Consider the following 19,565-nt stretch of genomic DNA (forward strand, 5'->3'; position numbering starts at 1 on the left):
CCTAGCGAATATCAGAGACTGCCAAATTCCTGGAACTCTTGCTAGCTAGTGCCCTGTCCAAACTGTACTTCCTGGCCCATCTGAGAGGTGACACAGGTACCTCCTAATTTTACCTTGTACATCATTTATAATCAGTAAAGTTAAACACATTTATTCTCTTGGTATATTTTCGCACATTTAAAAAATTGTGTTTGTTGCTCTTTCCTCACTGATTTATAAGGGCTCCGTATAACTTAATGAATTGATCTCCATGACTGTATCATAGATTGCGAGTGTTCTTCTTCTTACCATTTGTTTTTTTGCTTTTCTTAACACTTTTCTATAATTAATCATTATCCTCCAACTTGTTTTCCATTTCTTTAAATTAACTAATTCTCAGAATTGTTTGTTTTTTTGCATTTCAGGCCCTGGTAATCACTTTGGTAATTCTTTGGTAATCAGTTTTTATTTTTAAACTCCTCTTCAACAAAACTGTCGTGACAACATATTTTAAAAATGAGCTACAGTGTTACACTATTAAAACATAAGAAGCCTTTCAAGATATACTTAATAGGGATTCTCAGCCCTTTTCATAGCATCACTGAGAACTTTCACTCCCATACCAAGTACTTTATACCCCCCAGGTAGTACTGCAACTAATGCCATGCTAGCCATATCAAGGACCTCTGAAATCTTTATGGACGTATTATTTTTAGTCATTTCAATGTCTTCTTTTAGTTGATCTATCTCTTTATTTAACTCTTCAGCTTCCTTTTTAAATCCTTCTGTAAGTAGTTCTTCTTGCATCTGTAAAAAGGAGAGAGTCTCTTTTGAAAATAGCCCAAATCAAGATTTTGTATCAAACAACTACAGCAGGTAAGTATGTGTGTCTATTTCTATAATACCTTAGATGCTTTTTGACATTTGTCTAATATTTGCAAATGTTTGGACCTGGGTAGTGAGAGCATCCAAGGTTTAGAGCTTCCCATGTTCCCTCAACACCATCTACCTGGGCACAGAAAAGATGGGCCTAGGTCAGGCCTGAAAACTACCCCAGGACTGTGTTCCAGCCCTAATAATGCACTTTGGGAGGGAATGTAGGTGAATTCTAAATATTTGTCAGTTTCATTGAGGGAGGATGACCACACATATGTCACAAAAATGGCACTGCTGACTCTCTTTAGGACACTGTCTATCAAACTCCAGGTTGGGACAAAGAATGCATTTACTCTAGGTATTTAAAATGAATCAGGCAGACCTGGAAATGAATGCAGCAAATTTTAGAGCTTTCAGAATCCAGTAGTTCATACCAGGCACAATCTGATACTTTCAAGAGTAGATGGAACTATTCCAGGTCTCTGATGGCTGTACCAAAATCCTAAGGACTCTAAGACTGAGGTCCTGTTCCTTGGGGGCAAATGCTACCCTATCATCACCACAAACAGCAGTCCAGGAACCTGGGCCATGTTATTTGTATGCTCCAAACCCTAACACTACACAAGGTGCTCCAAACCCTAACACTACACAAGGTGCTCCAAACCCTAACACTACACAAGGTGCTGAGTCTTACAGAGGTAAGTCTTCAGCACGATCCACATCTCTTTGACATTACAGAGAATCACATGTCTTTGGATTCCCCTCTGGGATCTGACTTAAGGTCAAATTTCTGTTCCTTTATTCCTGAGAGGCTAACATTTTGTCCATCAGGCCCTGCCCAGGCCCATCCAGACTTACCTTCAGCTTGTGCTTCAGCATTGCTTCCTGCTCTCTTAGAAGGTTTTCTCTTTCCCTATCCATCTTCTCTTCCAGTTGGGTCATATTTTCCTTGAAGCTTCTCTCTTGTGCCGCCATTTTTTGCTCTTCTTCATTCTGTTTCTCTCTTAGCAGCTGCTGTTCCCTCTCAGCTGCATGCTTCTTGGCACACTCAACTGTTTCACAAGAGTTTTAAAGAGGGAAGAATATAACAGTTACGCCAAGCTGTCACCTCCTTAGCTCAGAGATAAAATGACTTTAAAATGGTGGGAAGGACTCTGAATATTCTTACTACCACATCAGAAAACACGCTTCAGCATGTGATGCAAAGGCACTGATTGGATGTACATGCAACCCAAACTCCCCTGGTTATTTTCACATGCAGCAGAGAGGTTCCACAGAAGAAGAGGAAGCTCCCGTGTCAGGAAGTGTTTGTTTTCACACCTGCCAAAGGGAAGCACAAGAGCCACCTTTCCCTTTGTGAGCTCAGCCCTCGCCCGTACCTGCCATGGCCTTGTCCCCATCAGTGAGGGCTTTGTCTGCCTGCAGGATGGCTTCCTCTACTCCTGCCTGGGACTGCAGGAAGCTCTGGAAGACCTCATTTGCCTGAGGACACAACAAGGAGCAAAGACTTGTCAGGCAGCAAAGATGTAGTGTCTTGCTGAGGAAATTATTGTTCAGTAAACCTACAGATTGGACCCTTTAAGTTCTCCATCCTTTGTAGGATCCCCAAATGGTTACAGACCCCAGAATTATGTGCAATTCTACAAACATCCACCCTCCCTTGTGTGCAGCTCCTATATCTGCACATTGTTTTTCTTCCGACTAATGCTCATCTACTCTTTCTTTATTACGATTTCATTTATAGATACTTCAACTTGTAGCTTCTATCTCCTCTTCCAGGAAGCTTTCCTAAGCTTTATTCTGAGTTTTGAGTGACTGCCAAGACATTACATTTGCCCTATCAGCACTACCACTTGATGACTGTGTGATCTTAGGCAACTTAGTAACTTTTCCACACCTCATATTTCTCAGTTTTATAGTGGGGATGACAGCAGTACCTAATTCATTTTTTTGAGGACTAAATTGATTATCTCGGCAATATGGTAGAGCAGAAAGATCCTGAGCTCTCCTCTTCTCACAGGCACACTGAAGTCACAACTATTTGCAGAACAACCATTGGTGAAAAAGGTGGAACCTATCAGAAAAGATCTCCTACAACTGAAGATATAAAGAAGGAACCACAGTGAGATGGGTAGGAGGGGTGGAGTCTCAATATAGTCAAATTCCATACCCCCGGGTGGGTTATTCACAATCAAGAGAATGATTACAACCTCAGAGGTTCTCCCAGAGAAGTGAGAGGTCCGAGCTCCATACTGGGTGCCACAGCCAGGGATCCAGCACCAGGAAGACAATCCTCCAGAGCATTTGGCTTTGAAAGTCAGTGGGGTTAACTTTCGGGAGTCCCAGAGGGCCTGGGGAAATAAAGTCTTAACCCTCAAAGGGTGCACTCTAAATCTCACATGCTCCGGGACCCAGAGAAGCAGCAGTAATTTGATAGGAGCCTGGGTCAGACCTACCTGCTGACCCTGGAGAGTCTCCTAGAGAGGCAGGAGGCAACTGCAGCTCACCCCAGAGACATAGGCACTGGCAGCAGCCATTTTTGGGAGCTCCTTCTACCACATGGACATTGGTGCTGGCATTCGCCATTTTGGAATATTCCCCCTAGCTTATTAGCCCCAAGACCCAGCCCTGCCCTGGTCCAGTGGTCTGCAGGCGCCAGTGCTGGGATGCTTCAGGCTAAGCAACTAACTGGGCATGGACAGAGCCGCACCCACCAGCAGACCTCCTGAGCCCACCATCGCCTCTGGACATGGCCTTGCCCAGCAGAGGTCCAGGGACCTGGTCTCACTCACCAGGGCACAGGCACTAGACCTGAAACCCCCAGGGCCCTTTAGCCAGAGACCCTGGGACCCAGCTCTACACACCAGGGGGAAGATACCAGTTGCAATAAAACCTCAGTTTCGCAGTCTGCAGGGCCAGCCCACCCACTAGCAGGCTATATCCTGCCTTGGGACCAGCTGGGCTCAGGCCTGGACCAACATGAGGCCAACAGAAGCTTCAAGACACCCCAGATCCAGCAGCCCAACTGGCTGTACCCAACAGTGATCCAACACATGCTCTGGGACTCCTGGGCCCTGCACCCGGACTCCAGGATCTGGCTCTGTCCTCCAGAAAGCTGGCACTAGCCCCCACCAGTGGGCAGGCAACAGTCCTGGGGTCTCCTGGACACTTACTCTGCTCACCAGAAATGCAGCACTAGACCCAGAGCCCCCCGGGGTTCCACAGTCAGCCTCCTTGTGACCAGCAGCCTCTGCACAAAGCAGGACCTGGCAACCAAATGAACCAACAAAGACCCTCTGACTCCAATCTTCTGTTCTTTCCCACTCCCATTACTCCTCACCTTAACTCCTTTCCTGGGAACCAGTTTATAGTCCTGTTCAAACTTGCTCCTTGCTTCTAAGTAGAGACTGTGTCCTCCAGGGACAAAGAAAGTTCCTCCTGAAATACTTTTCATCAAGGATTCTGAAAGCTTCTTAAGCTCAGCCTGACAATATTTGACAGAGGCCTCTTCATTTTGGATCATGAAAACATCCTTCTTTTTCTCCATGATGTCCTGCCAGGGAAATATGGGGAAATCCAATAGAAAGAAGCTGTTAGAGGGAAGGTCCAACTGTGATCCTCTTGGAAGAAGTAGTCTGACAGCATCAGGTACATGAGACACAGAATAATAGATGTGGAGTCAGGAGTCTAGTTTTAGTTCCAGTTCTGACAAACTCTTTGTGTGATTTGTATGAAGTCCCTTAAATCCCCTGGGCTCAGTCTCAACATCTGTGCAATGATGGGGTTGGCAGAGGCAAACTACTACTTTAACAGTAGTAGCATTAATAGTGATCCATCCGTCAACAATGAACAATGAAAGTACAGTTATGAATGGAAGTAGGGTTTCCTCTTCAAACTTGGGTGCTATGGATAAAAATATGTACATAGCAAATCAACTTCCTACTAACGAATTAAGTATACACTGAACAGAGTTTTGAACTCTTTTTGAATTCTTGTTTCATTGAGGATTTGAGTGTGTGAAATTATAGGAACAGAAATTTTTTGCTTGTACTTATAAATTACAATTGAGCTGGTTTTACTCTGTATGTACTAAGAGATCTTTGTAAATTATAAGATGGTCAAGGGAGACTGAAAGTCAAACTTTCAGTGAAGGTGCCAATGGTAAGCAGAATTATGATCTCCAAGAGTTCTCTCTGCTGGTGTCCACACTCCGCATAGTTCCTAGACTTGTGAAGATGATGAACAATTATTCTGTGTTTAGACTATATTACATGGAACAGGTTGACTTTAAGAAATGGAGATTACCTAGGTGGGCCTTACCTAATCACAAGCCCCTTAAAAGATGTTTTCTCCAGTTGGTGGCAGAAGAGGTAGTCGGAGAGATTAGAAACAGAAGAAGGAAACAGTGCACCACTGCTGGGTTGAAGATGGAGGGGGGTTCCCCAGAGCCTCCATGTGAGTACCAAGGCCACTTGAACCTTGTTTTCAGCTATGGTACACGGAGCAGAATACCCATAGACCCTGGGCTGGTATCTGACCTGAAGAACTATAAGCTAATAGATGTGTGTTGTTTCAAGCTGCTAAGCACAGTGTAATTTGTTTTGCCACAACAGAAACTAAAAGCCCAACTTTTAGAAAAGAGATGGACTGTAGCCTGTAGAGCCCTATCACTCACTAGAATCTAAACTCCTTATATGATGAGAAGCACATGAACCATGGTGTCAAAAGGGGGAGTCTAGGTATCATTCCAGAAGAAAGGAATCAGGAAGGATATATTCTAGGGCACATTACCACCAGCTTCTTCTGGAACGTCTGCTTGTCATCCTTGAAGGAGCGCCCTAAGAAGATTGCAATGGCTTCCATCTCACAGGCTGCGTGCACCTCCAGAAGCTCCTGGAGCGTGTCCGTGGGGAGCCTCAGTCGCTGGGCCATCTGCTCACTGTAGTGGTCGGCTGCCTTCTGCACAGCCGCTGAGTTCTCACGCTCGGCCAGAGTTATCACTGCGTTCTCCAAACAAGGAACTCCTCCACTGTTGATGGCATCTATGTAGGCCACCACCAGAGTCCCCAGCCCTGAATGAGACATGATATTTATGAAATGGAGAGAGAATTCTCACCTGTTTTAATAGCTTTAGAGATTAGCATTCTAAAAATCACTAAAATTTTATTGAATTTGAAGTTTTCTTTTCTTCTATCGATTCTTCTCCTCATTTTCTTCATTCTTGTAGCCTCCTCCTTTTTGTTCTATGAATCCACTTCTTTATAATAACATCACTGTGTCTCCTATTCACTCTACCTTTTATGGTTCTCAAATTCATCCCATTACAATATTAGCCGAATGATTTCAAACGATATGCTCAAGGGTCTCCCAGAACACTTTTCCCATTTCTATAAAATAAACCTGTAAGTAAATTACATTACTTGTGGGCACTATTTGTAAATGAAAATGTCTTGATGAAAATGTCATCAAGAATTTCAGGACAGTGACACCAACATTAAACCAAGCAGGGCCCATCTCACCACATTACACTGTGACTGTCCAGGTTGCATGTCCGTGAAGCCAGCCCTGTACATAAGATTGTATTTACATTTGTTTCTCAGACTCTCAATGAGCTTACATGGATTCATGGACTACTGTTTATTTTCCGATTCATGTAAATTCACAAAATATCTTGCATATCCTCACTCGAAACACTTATCCCGTCAGACACCTCATCACCATGAAGATTTCAATCTTTAACTTACATCATTAGTGTAATACTTTCATGAGATTTGGTAGCCTTACATAGGCTTCTTTTAATGAAGAAACATGCATTTACATGTGTTGCATGAACATACATCTTTCCAAGTTACACAGAGAAGAAATCACAATTGCTGACAAACCCGGAGTGCAATCACAACTTCATCACACACACTGAACCACAGAGAGACATGCTGTAGCACAGGAGACTCACTTCCCCCTGTGACAGTGATTCCTTCTCTTAGGGTCTTGGACTTTGCATGGGTAAAGATATATGAGCAGAAATTTTTTGATTGCTTCTGGAAATTCTCATCCAGTTGGTTATCTGGCACTTCCTCAATATGGAGTAATAATTTTTTGTCACTTGTAGGCCGGTCAAAGACAAAGCACTTTCTTTTTGGAAAAAACTTCCTGATACATTCTCTGGGCATGTTGGAATTTCGGATTTTGGGATTCTTGCCTGCAGGAGTGGAAAGAGAGCAATCACTGAAGGAACAGCCTTCAGGTGAGGGGGCTGAGGACTTTCATTTCTGTGGATCTTTGCATCACTGTAACTACTGTGCCTGTGTATCTCCTATTATTGAATCACGCAAATCAACCTTATGCTAATCTATTCAGGACATGGGAAATCCCCTCCCCCTCCCGCTTTATTTTTGTACAGAGCTAAGAGTGAAGGAAGTACTTCTGAGGAGGCAGGGGAGGAATCCATTCCAAGTGAAGAAACTACTGATTATTTTCCTTACCCTTCCATGGCGGGCAGTGGATCAAGTATTTATTAGATGTTTCTTGAATGATAGATTCATCCAAGAAATTGTCAGAAATATTTTTCTGACATTATAGTCCCTATGCCAGAAATGGCATGTAATGTAATGTAATGTCAGTAATGTAACGGTAGACACAAAGATATTTATGATATTGCTGAGAAAATAACCCGTGGAAGACAAATGATACTCAGGACAGTAAAGAGAAGATTTATATATCAGAGTAAAAACGTACACATACTATAAATATGTTTGGAGATTACTTTAGCGTACACCATCTCATGGTAAGATTAGCCTAAATGAAACTAGGAGACCTCATCCATCCTCTGCGTCATTTTACATTGGACGTGACTATCATACAAAGGGATTCTGGGCATATATCAGTAGTTCAACAAATATTTATTGAAACAATGAATAAATGATTAAATTAAAAAATGAATATTGCTTCTAGGTACCACCCATTATCCTCTCTGCTATAATAATCTGAGTAACTAATTTATTATATTAACATGACATATACGGTGTTAGGTTCTAGAATGAAGAGTGTGATACTATGAGGAAGAACATATTAAGGATCTGACAGTCTTACTGGAAGGACATGGCAATGCTTTTTTTTCTGAACTCTTTATTGTATAAATAGCCTATCTATCAATATGAAGGATGTAGCTATGTATGCTGGTAAGATACACTGTGTTAAAGGTATTTCAAAAATTAGTTCTTTTGTTTATCTTGTGATTCTGTGTTTCCAATTTGATGGATTATATTTCTCAAATAGGAAAGGAGAAGCACTTAGACTTAATATGTAATATAAGTATGTGAGCCTTTTTTTCCCACGGTGTCCATTTTTCTAAAATCACTTGGTCTAATATTGGATTATAAATTTCCTCTGTGAGCTTAAGCTCTGGTCACTGAGGTTTTCCCAGTAACAATAATGACTGAAGCCACACCCACCTGCCATTCACCAAGCACCATTAGCATGGCCTCAATCCAACCCCAAATCAAGACTGACATCAAGTGCTGAATGTCAGACCTCTGTTGACCCCACCTCCTACTGAACCTTCCACCACCCTGGCCCTGCTGTGATACCTGGAATCAACTTCAAGGCATTCTCCAGATACTCATCTTCAGTGATGGGGTATCCATCTAACTCCAGCTCCAGCATGAAATCCCGTACAGCCCAAACAAAGTCTGGAAAGAAACTCACAAACTCGGCTGAGTCCTGTACTTCATCAGAGCTGGCAGAGGATGTTGTCCTGATTAGCTCTGTTAGTTCAGTCACGTAGCTGGGATCTTAGCTAAGGAATGAGAAGTGCCCTCCAACACAATTTCCAGATCTCACCCCAGAACAAGTTTTATCAACATTCCCTTTTGCCCCATTTTCCCTTCTCATCAGCCATGAGAAAGGAGTCATGGGAAAGAAGAAACAGTGTCAGTTGCTATTCCCATAAACTCAATGAAACATGGTGGTTCAGTTCCTGGAAGGATACTGCAGCTGCTCCAGGGCCTGGTGGTTGATGGTGTTCATGCTGTTGTAGACAAAGACGCTGCTCAGAAGCACGGCCAGGGCAAAGATCCACGAGTCATTCTTGGAGTCACCCTAGAAAGCACATTGCAGCAGGGGACTGAGGACGCTCCTCCTCATTCTCTCATTCAGTTGTTCATTGACTAAAACAGCTGTCCTGTTACTCAACAGTAAGGCAAATAACATAAATTTTCAAGACAGTGCTAAACGCAAACCTTTCTGGTGTTGACACTGACACCTCTCAGGGCCTCAGTTTCATTAGCTGTTAACAGAAGTGAGCGACGTGAAATGTGTCAACTGTTTAATACAGTGCCTGGAACACAGAAGTTATGCAGTAATAAGTGGGCCATGATTCCTTTGCACTTTTTTTCTTGATCATGGGCTATATTAGGGACTAGTGCTATCCAATTAAATTCATCATCTATTCATTGTGCATTTAGAAAACAGCAGATACTGCATCTGCTTGTGTGGATATAGAGTTTCATATGAGAGTCCCTGCCCTAGAGAGATGGAGGGGCAGATATACCTGGGAACCTATAAATACATTCAAGATGATAAACCGCCAGGCATGGAACCAAATATTATCATGTAAAAGACAAAGGGGCAATTCCAAAAAAACAGAAAAAGTACTCTGTGCATTCAGAGCAAGAAGTGATTATGTCTGACAGTGATACGATGGCATTAAGATGAAAATAGCTGGGCTTTAAAGAATTGACAGAATGTGGATTTGTGGAGCTCTGGGGATCATGCAGGTAGAAGGACCCACAGAAGCCGATCACAATTGCCAGAAAGTGTGGTCATATAGAGGTATTACAAGGTTACTTTATTTGACTGAAGTAGTGGTTACCCATGTGGTAATAGATGATGAGGCTGAAAATGAGATTCAGGACAAGTCATGGGTGACTTTGGAATAGATTATATATACTACCAAAATACACTACATGTAGTAAGGACAGCAAGTAGTTCTGCTCTATCAGTTTGCAATATGGTGTGCTTTAGTTCCTTGACAAATGCAGTTAGATAAAAAGAAGAAGATTATACAAACTAAAATCTAGTAGGAATCAGTAGACCATCTTGGGCTGACACTGAGGTAATTACTGAATACTTTAAATCTGGATTTTTAAATTCACAATTTCTTAATTCATGCCCCAACCCTTGCCTGCAGTGATGAAAGCCAAAGATTCACTGCTACTACTTTAATTTAGATGCAGATTAATATAAATAAGGAGAAAAGACTGATTGCAAGTAACACTGTGAAGACAAAATACCTAATATTATCCCATTTACATTTTTATGGTGGGTCTAGCTCATGTTTTTATAGAATTCATTGAAGGATTCATCTCCAGAGCCCCGAAACTCAGAATAAAATGTTCCTGGTATAGTGGAAGCTTTTCTGGAGATTTTAAAAATAGTTTATTCACTGAAAACATATTTTCATGATTCCTACCTCTAACCCCATATACCTTAACCTGTAGAGCCAGTGGATTCCATGGATTATAGCTTCCACCAGGATGTCTTCCTGAACCTGAACAACTGGGGTAAGGTCTCACTTTTTTTGTCCATGGCTCCCTGTACTGATAAGACTGCATATTTCTTATCTTCCCAACTCAGCTCTGGGCCCATACCTCACTCACTGTGATAGAAAAGCCCTGGAATTCAGATGCCCAATAAATATTTGTTAACTTGTATCTTTCACCCCAGTGTTAAAAATAAGGCGATCGGGCTTCCCTGGTGGCACAGTGGTTGAGAATCTGCCTGCCAATGCAGTGGACACGGGTTCGAGCCCTGGTCTGGGAAGATCCCACATGCCCCGGAGCAGCTAGGCCCGTGAGCCACAACTACTGAGCCTGCGCGTCTGGAGCCTGTGTTCCGCAACAAGAGAGGCCACAATAGGGAGAGGCCCGCGCACCGCGATGAAGAGTGGCCCCCACTTGCCGCAGCTGGAGAAAGCCCTCGCACAGAAACGAAGACCCAACACAGCCATAAATAAATAAATAAATAAGTGAAATTCTTTAAAAAAAAAAAAAAAAAAAAAAAGCATAGAGGATTCCCCGCCTTACCTTTTCCACATCACCCAGGCCCTCGGTGTCCAGAAGGACCAGGGTGTGGCTCTCCTTGGAGGGGTGGGGCACACACCACATCCAGATGCCCTTAGTTTCAGACCTCACTGTGGAGCCCAGACAGAAACCTGCAAAGAAAGAGGAGAAAGCAGCACACAGTAAGAGCAGATAGTCCAGGCTGCCCAGTGGTTACTTTGGGTAAACTTGTCGGAAGGTGAGTGCCTATCTCAGAGGAAGGTGCTTCCATTTCAACAAGGACAGAAAATCCAACCTCTGTACACAGTCAGAACCTTCTCAAGAAGCACTTTGTGTCCCCTATTCACCTCCTCATATTAATGGCTCAAACTGTGTCACAGTCCAGAAATAATGTTAGCTCTATTAACCTTTCTATATTTATCCGCCACTGAAGAGCTCCCTTCTCCTCCACTTTCTGATGGACTTCTGCCAGTGAGAGGTACCAGCAGGAGATCAGAAGTCAGCCTCCTGTTCCCCTGGCGTCCACCCTGGTGAGCCACAGTGGCCCAGTGTCTCTGTTCCTCTACTTTGGTCACATCTCCTTTCATTTAGCTCCAACCAGTAACTCTGGTCTCTGCCACATTCTGGAATCTACACATTGCCTCTTCACACTACAGGAGTTATAAAGGCTACCTGGCCATTGTTCCTGCCACTCTCTGGCTACTCTGTATCTTCATTGGTTCCCTTTGCCCTGCTTGTGCCCTTGTAATTGTGCCTCCATTAAACATCTTCAGTTATCCTTTAAATGGATTATCTGTGTCCTTTCAGGACGTGGACTGATAGATCAGCTTTTTTAGTTTTTTTTCCTCACTTCCTCCTTATTGTCCTCATTTCTGTTCTCCTCTTCAAAAAATGATAAATTCTTTGTTCACTGACTCATGTGGTGATATAATAGAAGGGAAAGCAGAAAAGACCTGTGAGAATTGCTTGCTTTTCTTTCCAAAGGCTTAAGCCCACACGGGAAGAGGATATGAGATATATGCTTTGGAAGCTGCAGGTAATGTATCTCGTCCAACAGTCCAAGATATTGACCATATGCCATATGCCAATGCTCCCTTTAACTGAGAATGGAAATGGATATGATGAAATACCTAGGGGAGCATTGTTCAGCATGGCTCAGGCCCCTCAATTGCCACATCCTGTACGTTCTGCTCAGAGAAGGTATAAGACCTGAGATGATCTGCACTCTTCTACATCGTGATGGTATTTGACTGCTTGCTGATTAATACAGAAAAATCTGAACTTCCCCAGGTAGAAAAGACAAGGTGTAACTGGAGTTCATCAGTGCAAGTTATGTGAGGTAAAGAACAGACAAAGAAGTCATCACAAGGAGAAAGAGTAGTGACTTGGTTCTGCTAGCCGACTTTGGGTGTTAATTTTGTTTGTTTGTTTGTTTGTTTTTGTTCTTCCTGTGATATGACTGGGGTGGTGAGTCACAATTCAGGTGTTTTAAAACAAAACTAGGTTAGGTATTTCCTCAGTAAGGGAAATCACCTCCTTGTTACCTGATGTAATCTCAAGTAGAAAAACAAGATTGTTGTTGAAACTCCTTGTATGTATCTTTTTCTTAGAGTTCTCCAATCTTTAATCCCTCCAAAAATGACTTATTTATTAATTTAGGCTGTCGAGGAAAAGTGTCCTCCCCTGATTGGTGATCAAGTTCCTCTCAAAGAAAGACAAACATAAAATGTTTTGTTTGAAGCCAATAAGAGATTGCAAAGCAAAAAAGAGAGAGGGAGAAAGGAAGAAAAAAGAGAGATGGGGGAGAGAGAGATACAGAGACAGAGATAGTTTGAGGGAGAGAGACAATGAGATATTCCCAAGGATCCTTAGAGTTTAGTGGACTGAGGTCCTACCCCCTAATTGTGCTGAGCTGCTGGGCCACAGAGGAAGGCATTAAGAGAGAAATGGTGTGTGGTCTTCTTAGAACTGCCCAACAGGACATAGGCGGATTGTCCTAAAAATCAATAAGAAACAAGTCAGGCAACTTGGTAGGAAAAAAAACCCCTTTTGAAATAGGAAATGCAAATAGCAAATATGTGATAAGGTGCTTAAGCTTATCTGTAGTGAGGCAAATAACATGCAACTACACAGACACCAGATCAGCAAAAGTTAAGAAGTGTTTTTACCAAAATTTTGTAAGGATGTGGATAATTCTAAATTACTGCTAATAAGCATAGAAACTGACATAAAGCATAAAAGGCTCTAAAAGGTTTGATAAAGCTTAAAAGGTTTAAAAAGCTCAAAAGGTTTGATATTATCTAGAAAGGCTGAAGACATAAATACTTCTTGATTCAGCAATTCCACTTCTGGGTCTAACATAAGGAAGTTAGTGTACACGTGCACCAGGATAGAGATGGAAGAATAATCATGAGAACACCATTTGTTGTTCATCAGCAACAAATGGATGAATAAATTGTGGTATCCTCTGTCAGCTGCAAAGTACAAAAGAGTGAAAGTAATTGCAGACACATATGACAAACTAGATGAACCTCACAAACTTCTTATTGAGAATATGAAGCAAGATCCCAATGAATATCAGAATGAAATTCCCTCTATAAAGTTTAAGCTATTTTTAAGAAATGTTTACATAGATTGTAAAACCATGTTTAAATAGGAAGAGGGAAAGAATGCACCATGAAAATCAAAACATCGGTGAGCTCTAGTGAGGGTGTGAGAGGGTGTGATTTGGGCTTTTGGGTATTGGTGATGTTTTATTTTTTGATCTGGGCGGTGATTGAACTGATGATCATTTCATATTGATCAACTTTATTACATGTATATATATTTTCATGCACTCTTCCATATGTTTTAGAGTTCACGTATTACAAAAGACTAGTTAGAGAAAGAGAAGGGGTGCAGTTTATCAAAGTTTTGCTGTGAAATTAAGCCAAAAAGAATGCATGGTAGCCCCACTGAGATATGGGATATAGGGATTTTACTGTCTGTCCTTCCTTCCATCCCTTTTTGAAAATAAGACATGTTGAACAATATTTGTGTGCTGCTTGGAATGACTTTGGTTTAAAGCCAAAGTGAGGAAGGAGGAAGGAAGGGAATAACTGTTGAAGATGAGCCCCTGAGCAGATGACAGTGGATGGGACCAGGACGAATGAGGTGGATGTTTCCATGGGGTTGGGAACACTTGATTACTGGACAAAATTACTGAACACTGTGGGGAGACGGGTTTGAAGTTATAAATTTGGTGGTGAGAATTACAAGTTTTCTTCAGCGGGAGGGGTTAGGCTCTTTCTTAACATGACACTAGAGGAGGATGGTCCACAGCCTGTGTTATCACTGCTTCCAAGCAAATGGTCCTGAACAACACTGAACGACACTTACCGTGGTTCTGCCCTGCCAGGCGGTTCATCAGGAAGGATTTTCCCGTCCGATACAGCCCTGCAACGGCCACCACCACCACAGGCTCAGAAATCTGGTCAAGAATCTTCAGTGCTTTTGGATTTACTGTCAGCTGATTGTTCTGGTTTTCCACCAGACAGATGGGGTCCATTATGGTGGATCCAGACTCCATGGGAAGCTGTAACCCAGAGGAACGACTCAGTAAAACACAAGATCCACAAGTTATCTCTCACGATGCACATCAGGCTTCTGCATTTGGAACTTATACATCAATTTTCTATGTTTTGTATGCTTCTAAAAGGTGAGTATTCAGCCTAGTGTGCCAAGGTCTGTACAGATACATCATGTACATCATCTTATTGATCCTTACATGAACCCTAAAGCAACCTTATCCATGTGATGCATACAGCGAATAGAATGAGAAAACAAAGCACTGATGATGGAGCCATGAGAACACTAACATTTTGGGGGTACGTAGAGGCAGAATGGGACATGAAGGAGATGAGGAGTGACCAGAGACGATTTCTGGAGTTCCAGAATGATTTGGTCACTCATTAATTGCACAAATATTTATTGAGAACCTACCATGTGCTGGAGATTGTTCTAGGGGCTCAGTATCAGACAGTGAACAAAATGGGTACAAATCCCTGCTTCATGGAGATCTATTCTAGTGGAGAAGACAGATAATATAGAAAGTGGAAAAGCAAAATACATGTATGTATATTAGAGGATAGTAAATGATCAGAAGGAAATGAGAGGGAATGGTGTTGAGAGTGTTGGGGGTTGAATTCACATAGAGTTGAATCAGGGAAAAACTTGCCAACAAAGGAAAAATGAATGTGATTGGTGACCTTGATGAGGACAGATGCACTGAATCGTTGGGAGCAGGCTGGAAGAGGAGTTACTGCAAGAGAAAGGAGACACGAAGAATGTAGCTCTCCCTCAAACACAATAGGACAGACCTTAAAGGTACCTAATAAAGTTGTGCATGCAAGAATTAATTTATTAACTGAAATTACAGGACATTTCTTATTATTTAAGCTGACAGGGAAGAGAGGCAAGCAACCAGGGTGTTTTAAGGTCTGCCTACCTATGTCACAGTCTCACATCTGGGCCAGGCTCTACTTTAAATGATTTCGTCACAATGATTGGGTGTTTCATGATCTCAAGAGACAGACAGCAGTCAGAGAGTTTTAACTGTCCCTTTATTTTCTCAGACAATACTAAGCAACATCCACATGTGCCCATACTTTACTAGCTGTGTGACCACTGGAAAGATTAATTTCTCTGTGCCTCAGATTTCTCTTCTGTAAAATGGTAACCCTAAAAGTAAAATTCAGTCTGTCATTAGGGTCATTAGGAGGGTTAAATATCTCATAATGCTTACAGTGCTCTTAAAATTATGCTGGTACATAGTAAATCCTATATAAGTATTGTTTTAAAATTAAGTGTCTCTGAAGACAGAGAGGGTAATTTCTGAATGAAAGTGGAGGATTAGCTTTGGCCTGAAACAGTGACACTTCCTTCCCTGGTTGCAAGCAAGTGGGAGGACACAGCCCATGAGGAAGATGAGCAGGTAGGGGAGGACCAGTGATAACAGCTGAGAAGGAGGAGTCAGGCTGGAGGAACTCAGAGCTGCCCTGGGATGTCAAAGTACAGGTTCTGGAGTCCGGCTGCCAGGGTTCAAACCCGAGGGTTTAAGTCACTTATTGTCTGTTGAGACCTTGAAAAAGGAAGTTACCTCCACAGCCTGCATTTTCTTATCAGTTTATAGGTAAAGCAACAATTCTTGCCTGATTCATTACTGTATAGCTGGTAACAGATAGGCTATCAATTATGGAAAAAAAAATTTCCTGGATTCATGTACTATTTCAATAATCAGCAATTAGACATTGCGTTATAATGTGTCAATGAATTCTGTAAGCTGCAAATTGCCAAGAAATATAAGGTACTGTATCTAAAATCTTTTTATTAGAGAAAAACATGAATTTATTTAACAGCCTTCCTCTGTACAATTTCTTTTCTTTTTCTATAGTGGATTGGGAGCAGAGATGGGGGAGTAAAACATGACCTTTTACTGCTGTGTTATGTGAAAATTAATAAAGGGAAACCTGGGGAATTCCCTGGTGGTCCAGGGGTTGAGACTCCGAGCTCTCACTGAGGAGGGCGCTGGTTCCATCCCTGGTCAGGGAACTAAGATCCCACAGGCTCGCGCCGTGCCCCCAACCCATCCCCATCACAAGGAAACCTCACTCACATGGAGTCAGCGGGCCAGAAGGGGGAGCTCTCATGCAGAACTACTGCCTGGAGGTCAGTTACAGGAAGAATTGTCAATTACAGACCACAGGGGGAAAATCTTCAACAGGAAGGAGTCATCAATGACAGTCCCTTATAGGAAAAGGTGTACATTGCATCTCCTACAAGAATTGACTACCCGGCAACTCAGTCAATGAGAATCTGTCATCACCCTGAACTCTGACTTTTCTCTACAAACCACCCTTCCCAGCCCCTTCCTTTTCTCTATAAAATAAGGTTCTTCTTTGTTGGACTTGCCTGTGGCTTTCTCTATAGCTTGCTTGTCCCAAGTTGCAATTCCTTTGCTATTCCCAAATAAACTCACTTTTGCTGGTAAAATAACTGTTTTATTTTTAAGCTGAATAGCTATAAGCAAGAGAAATTGTAGAGCTTATTTCTTAGATTGAATACTGATAAAGCTTTGTGTAAGTCAATGTGTCTACAAAGATTCTTTTTTAATTCAAAGTATACTGAGGTACCAAAACCAGAAGCTTTTAACTTCAAAACTAAACAAGTGGAAAAGAATAGTGCTACTAGATGGCAGAAGGCAATCAACAGTTTCCAAAGGTTACTGTTCAGGAGAATAGTTAACATACCCCAATCCCTGTATTTTCAGCAAGTACCAGAAATTATTCTGATGCAATTAATGTTTGGGCCACACATGAAAAACAATGTATGATAAACAAACATGATTAGACCTTAACAGTTATTATTAATAGTTTTTTTTAGTGAGAGTGAGATTGAATTATTCTGTATAATACAGTTCTGTAGTATTCGGAAAATCAAATGTTAAGTCAAAAATAATGCAGGGTCAATTTAGGATTTAAATTGTCTCTATGTCAAGGACCATCTTTTCCCTGTTTCTCCAGTGCCCAGCGAGGCGCAGTCAGGATGTGTCCGAGGAAGGGAGGAGGGGGCTAGAGGAAGAGACCGCACCCAGCGCCCCTGCAAGGGGCCGGGGGTTTGGGCCTTCAATTCTGAAAAGGACTTCAGCCCCCTTTCCTCAGAAGATATAGCATGCACTCCTCCCTCTCCCATGCAGGGCTTCTTGCTGCAGTCCTGCGTAGATGCTCGAGGAGGAGAGTGCATCCCGGCGACACGCCTGGCAGCCGCCCCGGATCCAAAAGGAGACGCTGAGCTGCCCAAGCAACGCGCCCGCCGGGGCGCACACCCTCCGCGCCGCGCAGGCGTCCGCGGCCTCCCCTCCTGCAGTGTGGAACCTGCGCGGGGGGCTTTATTGTTGTTATTTAACGGAAATGTGCTTGGAAGGTATAAAGTTTAGCAGCAAACTTACGTGGCGCGGTTGCGGCCGGCCGGGGTCAAGTTAGCTGCTCCGGCTCGCCCCTAGGGCTCCTCCTGCGTCTGACTCCTTCTGCATCTGGCTCCTCCGGAAACCGACTCTTACTTAGAAGCTCAAAAGCCAGCCGAGAATCAAAAGCCATCCCGTTATGGGTCGGGTTTATGAGAAACAAAACCGAAATCGAAAGGACATCATAAGGACACGGCTTTTTTTTTCTTTTTCTTCTTTTAATGGAAGCAGGAACCCGAATGAAGTCGGGGAAAGACAGGGAGACAGGGAGGGGTTCCTCCACACCTGGCTGGGTAAACCCAACTTTGTCCCTTCTCCACAGGTGGCTTAGGTGTCCTTGACCCCGTGGTGAACGTGGCCCGAGTAATGGTAGGATGAGAGAGTTCAACAGCCTGTCTCTCAGGGGCGTCTTTGTGAGAGAGGGGGTTTCTTTATTAATTTTTCTTCACTTGAAAAATGTTTCATTTGCTCATTTCCTTTCTCTTTCCTTTTTAAAAAAGTGTTTTTTTTGTTTTTTTTTTTTTTTTACCGCGGTGGTTTTTTTTCCTTAGCAAGAAAAATACGTGTGTGTATAAAATCCATGATTTTATAGCCCAGACATATTCACTATTATTTTGTTACAGTGTTTCTTTTCTCTTCTTTTCTTTTCCTTTCTTTTACTAGGGTGCATCCAGATTTGGGGGTTGGGGGTTGGGGGGAGGACTGTTTATAATTTGAGGGTGGATGCAAAATTGGGGGTTGAGAGTTGATTCAGATTCCTTCCATCCTGTTCTGTATCCTTTAAGGCACTGTACTTACCTACAAGTTAGAAACTTGACTGCTGCTGTTAGGGAACCAGGTTCTTTTGCTCGAGGGGCTGCAAGCCAAAACACTGAGACGCTGAGGTTTGCAACAGAGAAAAATTTTATTTGTGAGGCAACCCAGTGAAGAGGCAGGAGAACAAGTCTCAGGTCTGCCTCCCAGAAGGAGAGGTGCTTGGAATATTTAGGGGACAAAGAAGCAAGGTGGTCTTAGACCTTGGGGAAAGGTGATCGGAGGTAGGGAAAAGGTGAGGTAATTGGAGTTCTGTGCAGGCTTATCTGAGTTGCATGCTTCTTCATGGGACGCCTGTGCAAATTCAGGGAAATGATTTGGTTTGAAACAGGTCGGAGAATTTGGGGCTGTGATGACAAAATTCACCTATGGGACAAGCAAGTATATTCTGTGCAGACTCTGATCAGCCATATTGGTTTCACCTTGTTTCAGCCAGTTTTGTTGTATTACAAGAGGAGGGATTTTCGATCTGTTCCCTTATCTGCTGTTCTGTAAGATGAGCTCAAGAATTTCTGTTAGTCACCAGTTTCTGTTACAGGTTTTTAACCCTATGGAGTGGGGTTTCACTACCACACCTGTATTTCAGACTGTAGTGAGGGAAAGCAAGGACAGGGAGAGTATAGTCTCAAAGTTCTATGGCCAAGACTCCCCAAGAGCAAGTGCTTTGACACATATTCCATATGCAGACTTATCTAGCTTCAAAAGCAGCTAGAAAAGTATAATAATCCTTAGCCAGATTGCCCTGAGCTTATTCTGTAAAATAGAATGATACCATATTTGAAGGTGCAAAGCATGTTATAATTCTAAAAGTATATGCACAATATTGACAGATTTTTCTA

General features: G+C 42.5%; 1 protein-coding gene across 2 annotated transcripts; it reads right to left on the reverse strand.

Moving 5' to 3' along the window:
- Nucleotides 1-296: 296 nt before the first annotated feature.
- LOC137761150 (guanylate-binding protein 4-like) lies at nucleotides 297-17,968 on the reverse strand. 2 transcript variants are annotated; one of them, XM_068538057.1, is made up of 11 exons: nucleotides 17,899-17,968; nucleotides 14,292-14,487; nucleotides 10,938-11,065; nucleotides 8,843-8,952; nucleotides 8,442-8,638; nucleotides 6,809-7,054; nucleotides 5,647-5,927; nucleotides 4,196-4,408; nucleotides 2,235-2,337; nucleotides 1,714-1,907; nucleotides 297-786 (listed from the first exon to the last, which is right to left on the reverse strand). In XM_068538057.1, the coding sequence occupies exons 2-11, from the start codon at nucleotides 14,479-14,481 to the stop codon at nucleotides 547-549; spliced, it is 1,902 nt and encodes a 633-aa protein (XP_068394158.1). In that variant the 5' UTR covers nucleotides 14,482-14,487; nucleotides 17,899-17,968; the 3' UTR covers nucleotides 297-546. The 2 variants fall into 2 exon arrangements, with proteins under 2 accessions (XP_068394158.1, XP_068394159.1); XM_068538058.1 differs by lacking the exon at nucleotides 6,809-7,054.
- Between the last annotated feature and the right edge of the window lie 1,597 nt (nucleotides 17,969-19,565).

The sequence above is a fragment of the Eschrichtius robustus genome, chromosome 3, assembly GCF_028021215.1.
Source record: "Eschrichtius robustus isolate mEscRob2 chromosome 3, mEscRob2.pri, whole genome shotgun sequence".
NCBI lineage: Eukaryota > Metazoa > Chordata > Mammalia > Artiodactyla > Eschrichtiidae > Eschrichtius > Eschrichtius robustus.

Bases quoted from the DNA above. Each gene is read 5' to 3' on its own strand.
- LOC137761150 (XM_068538057.1), bottom strand. From the start codon at position 14,481: ATGGAGTCTGGATCCACCATAATGGACCCCATCTGTCTGGTGGAAAAC. The intron at 5,928-6,808 runs GTGAGTCTCCTG...TGTCTCATTCAG, and splicing joins AATCACTGTCACAGGGGGAA to GGCTGGGGACTCTGGTGGTG. The intron at 4,409-5,646 runs GTAATGTGCCCT...TTTCCCTGGCAG, and splicing joins CGTTCCAGAAGAAGCTGGTG to GACATCATGGAGAAAAAGAA.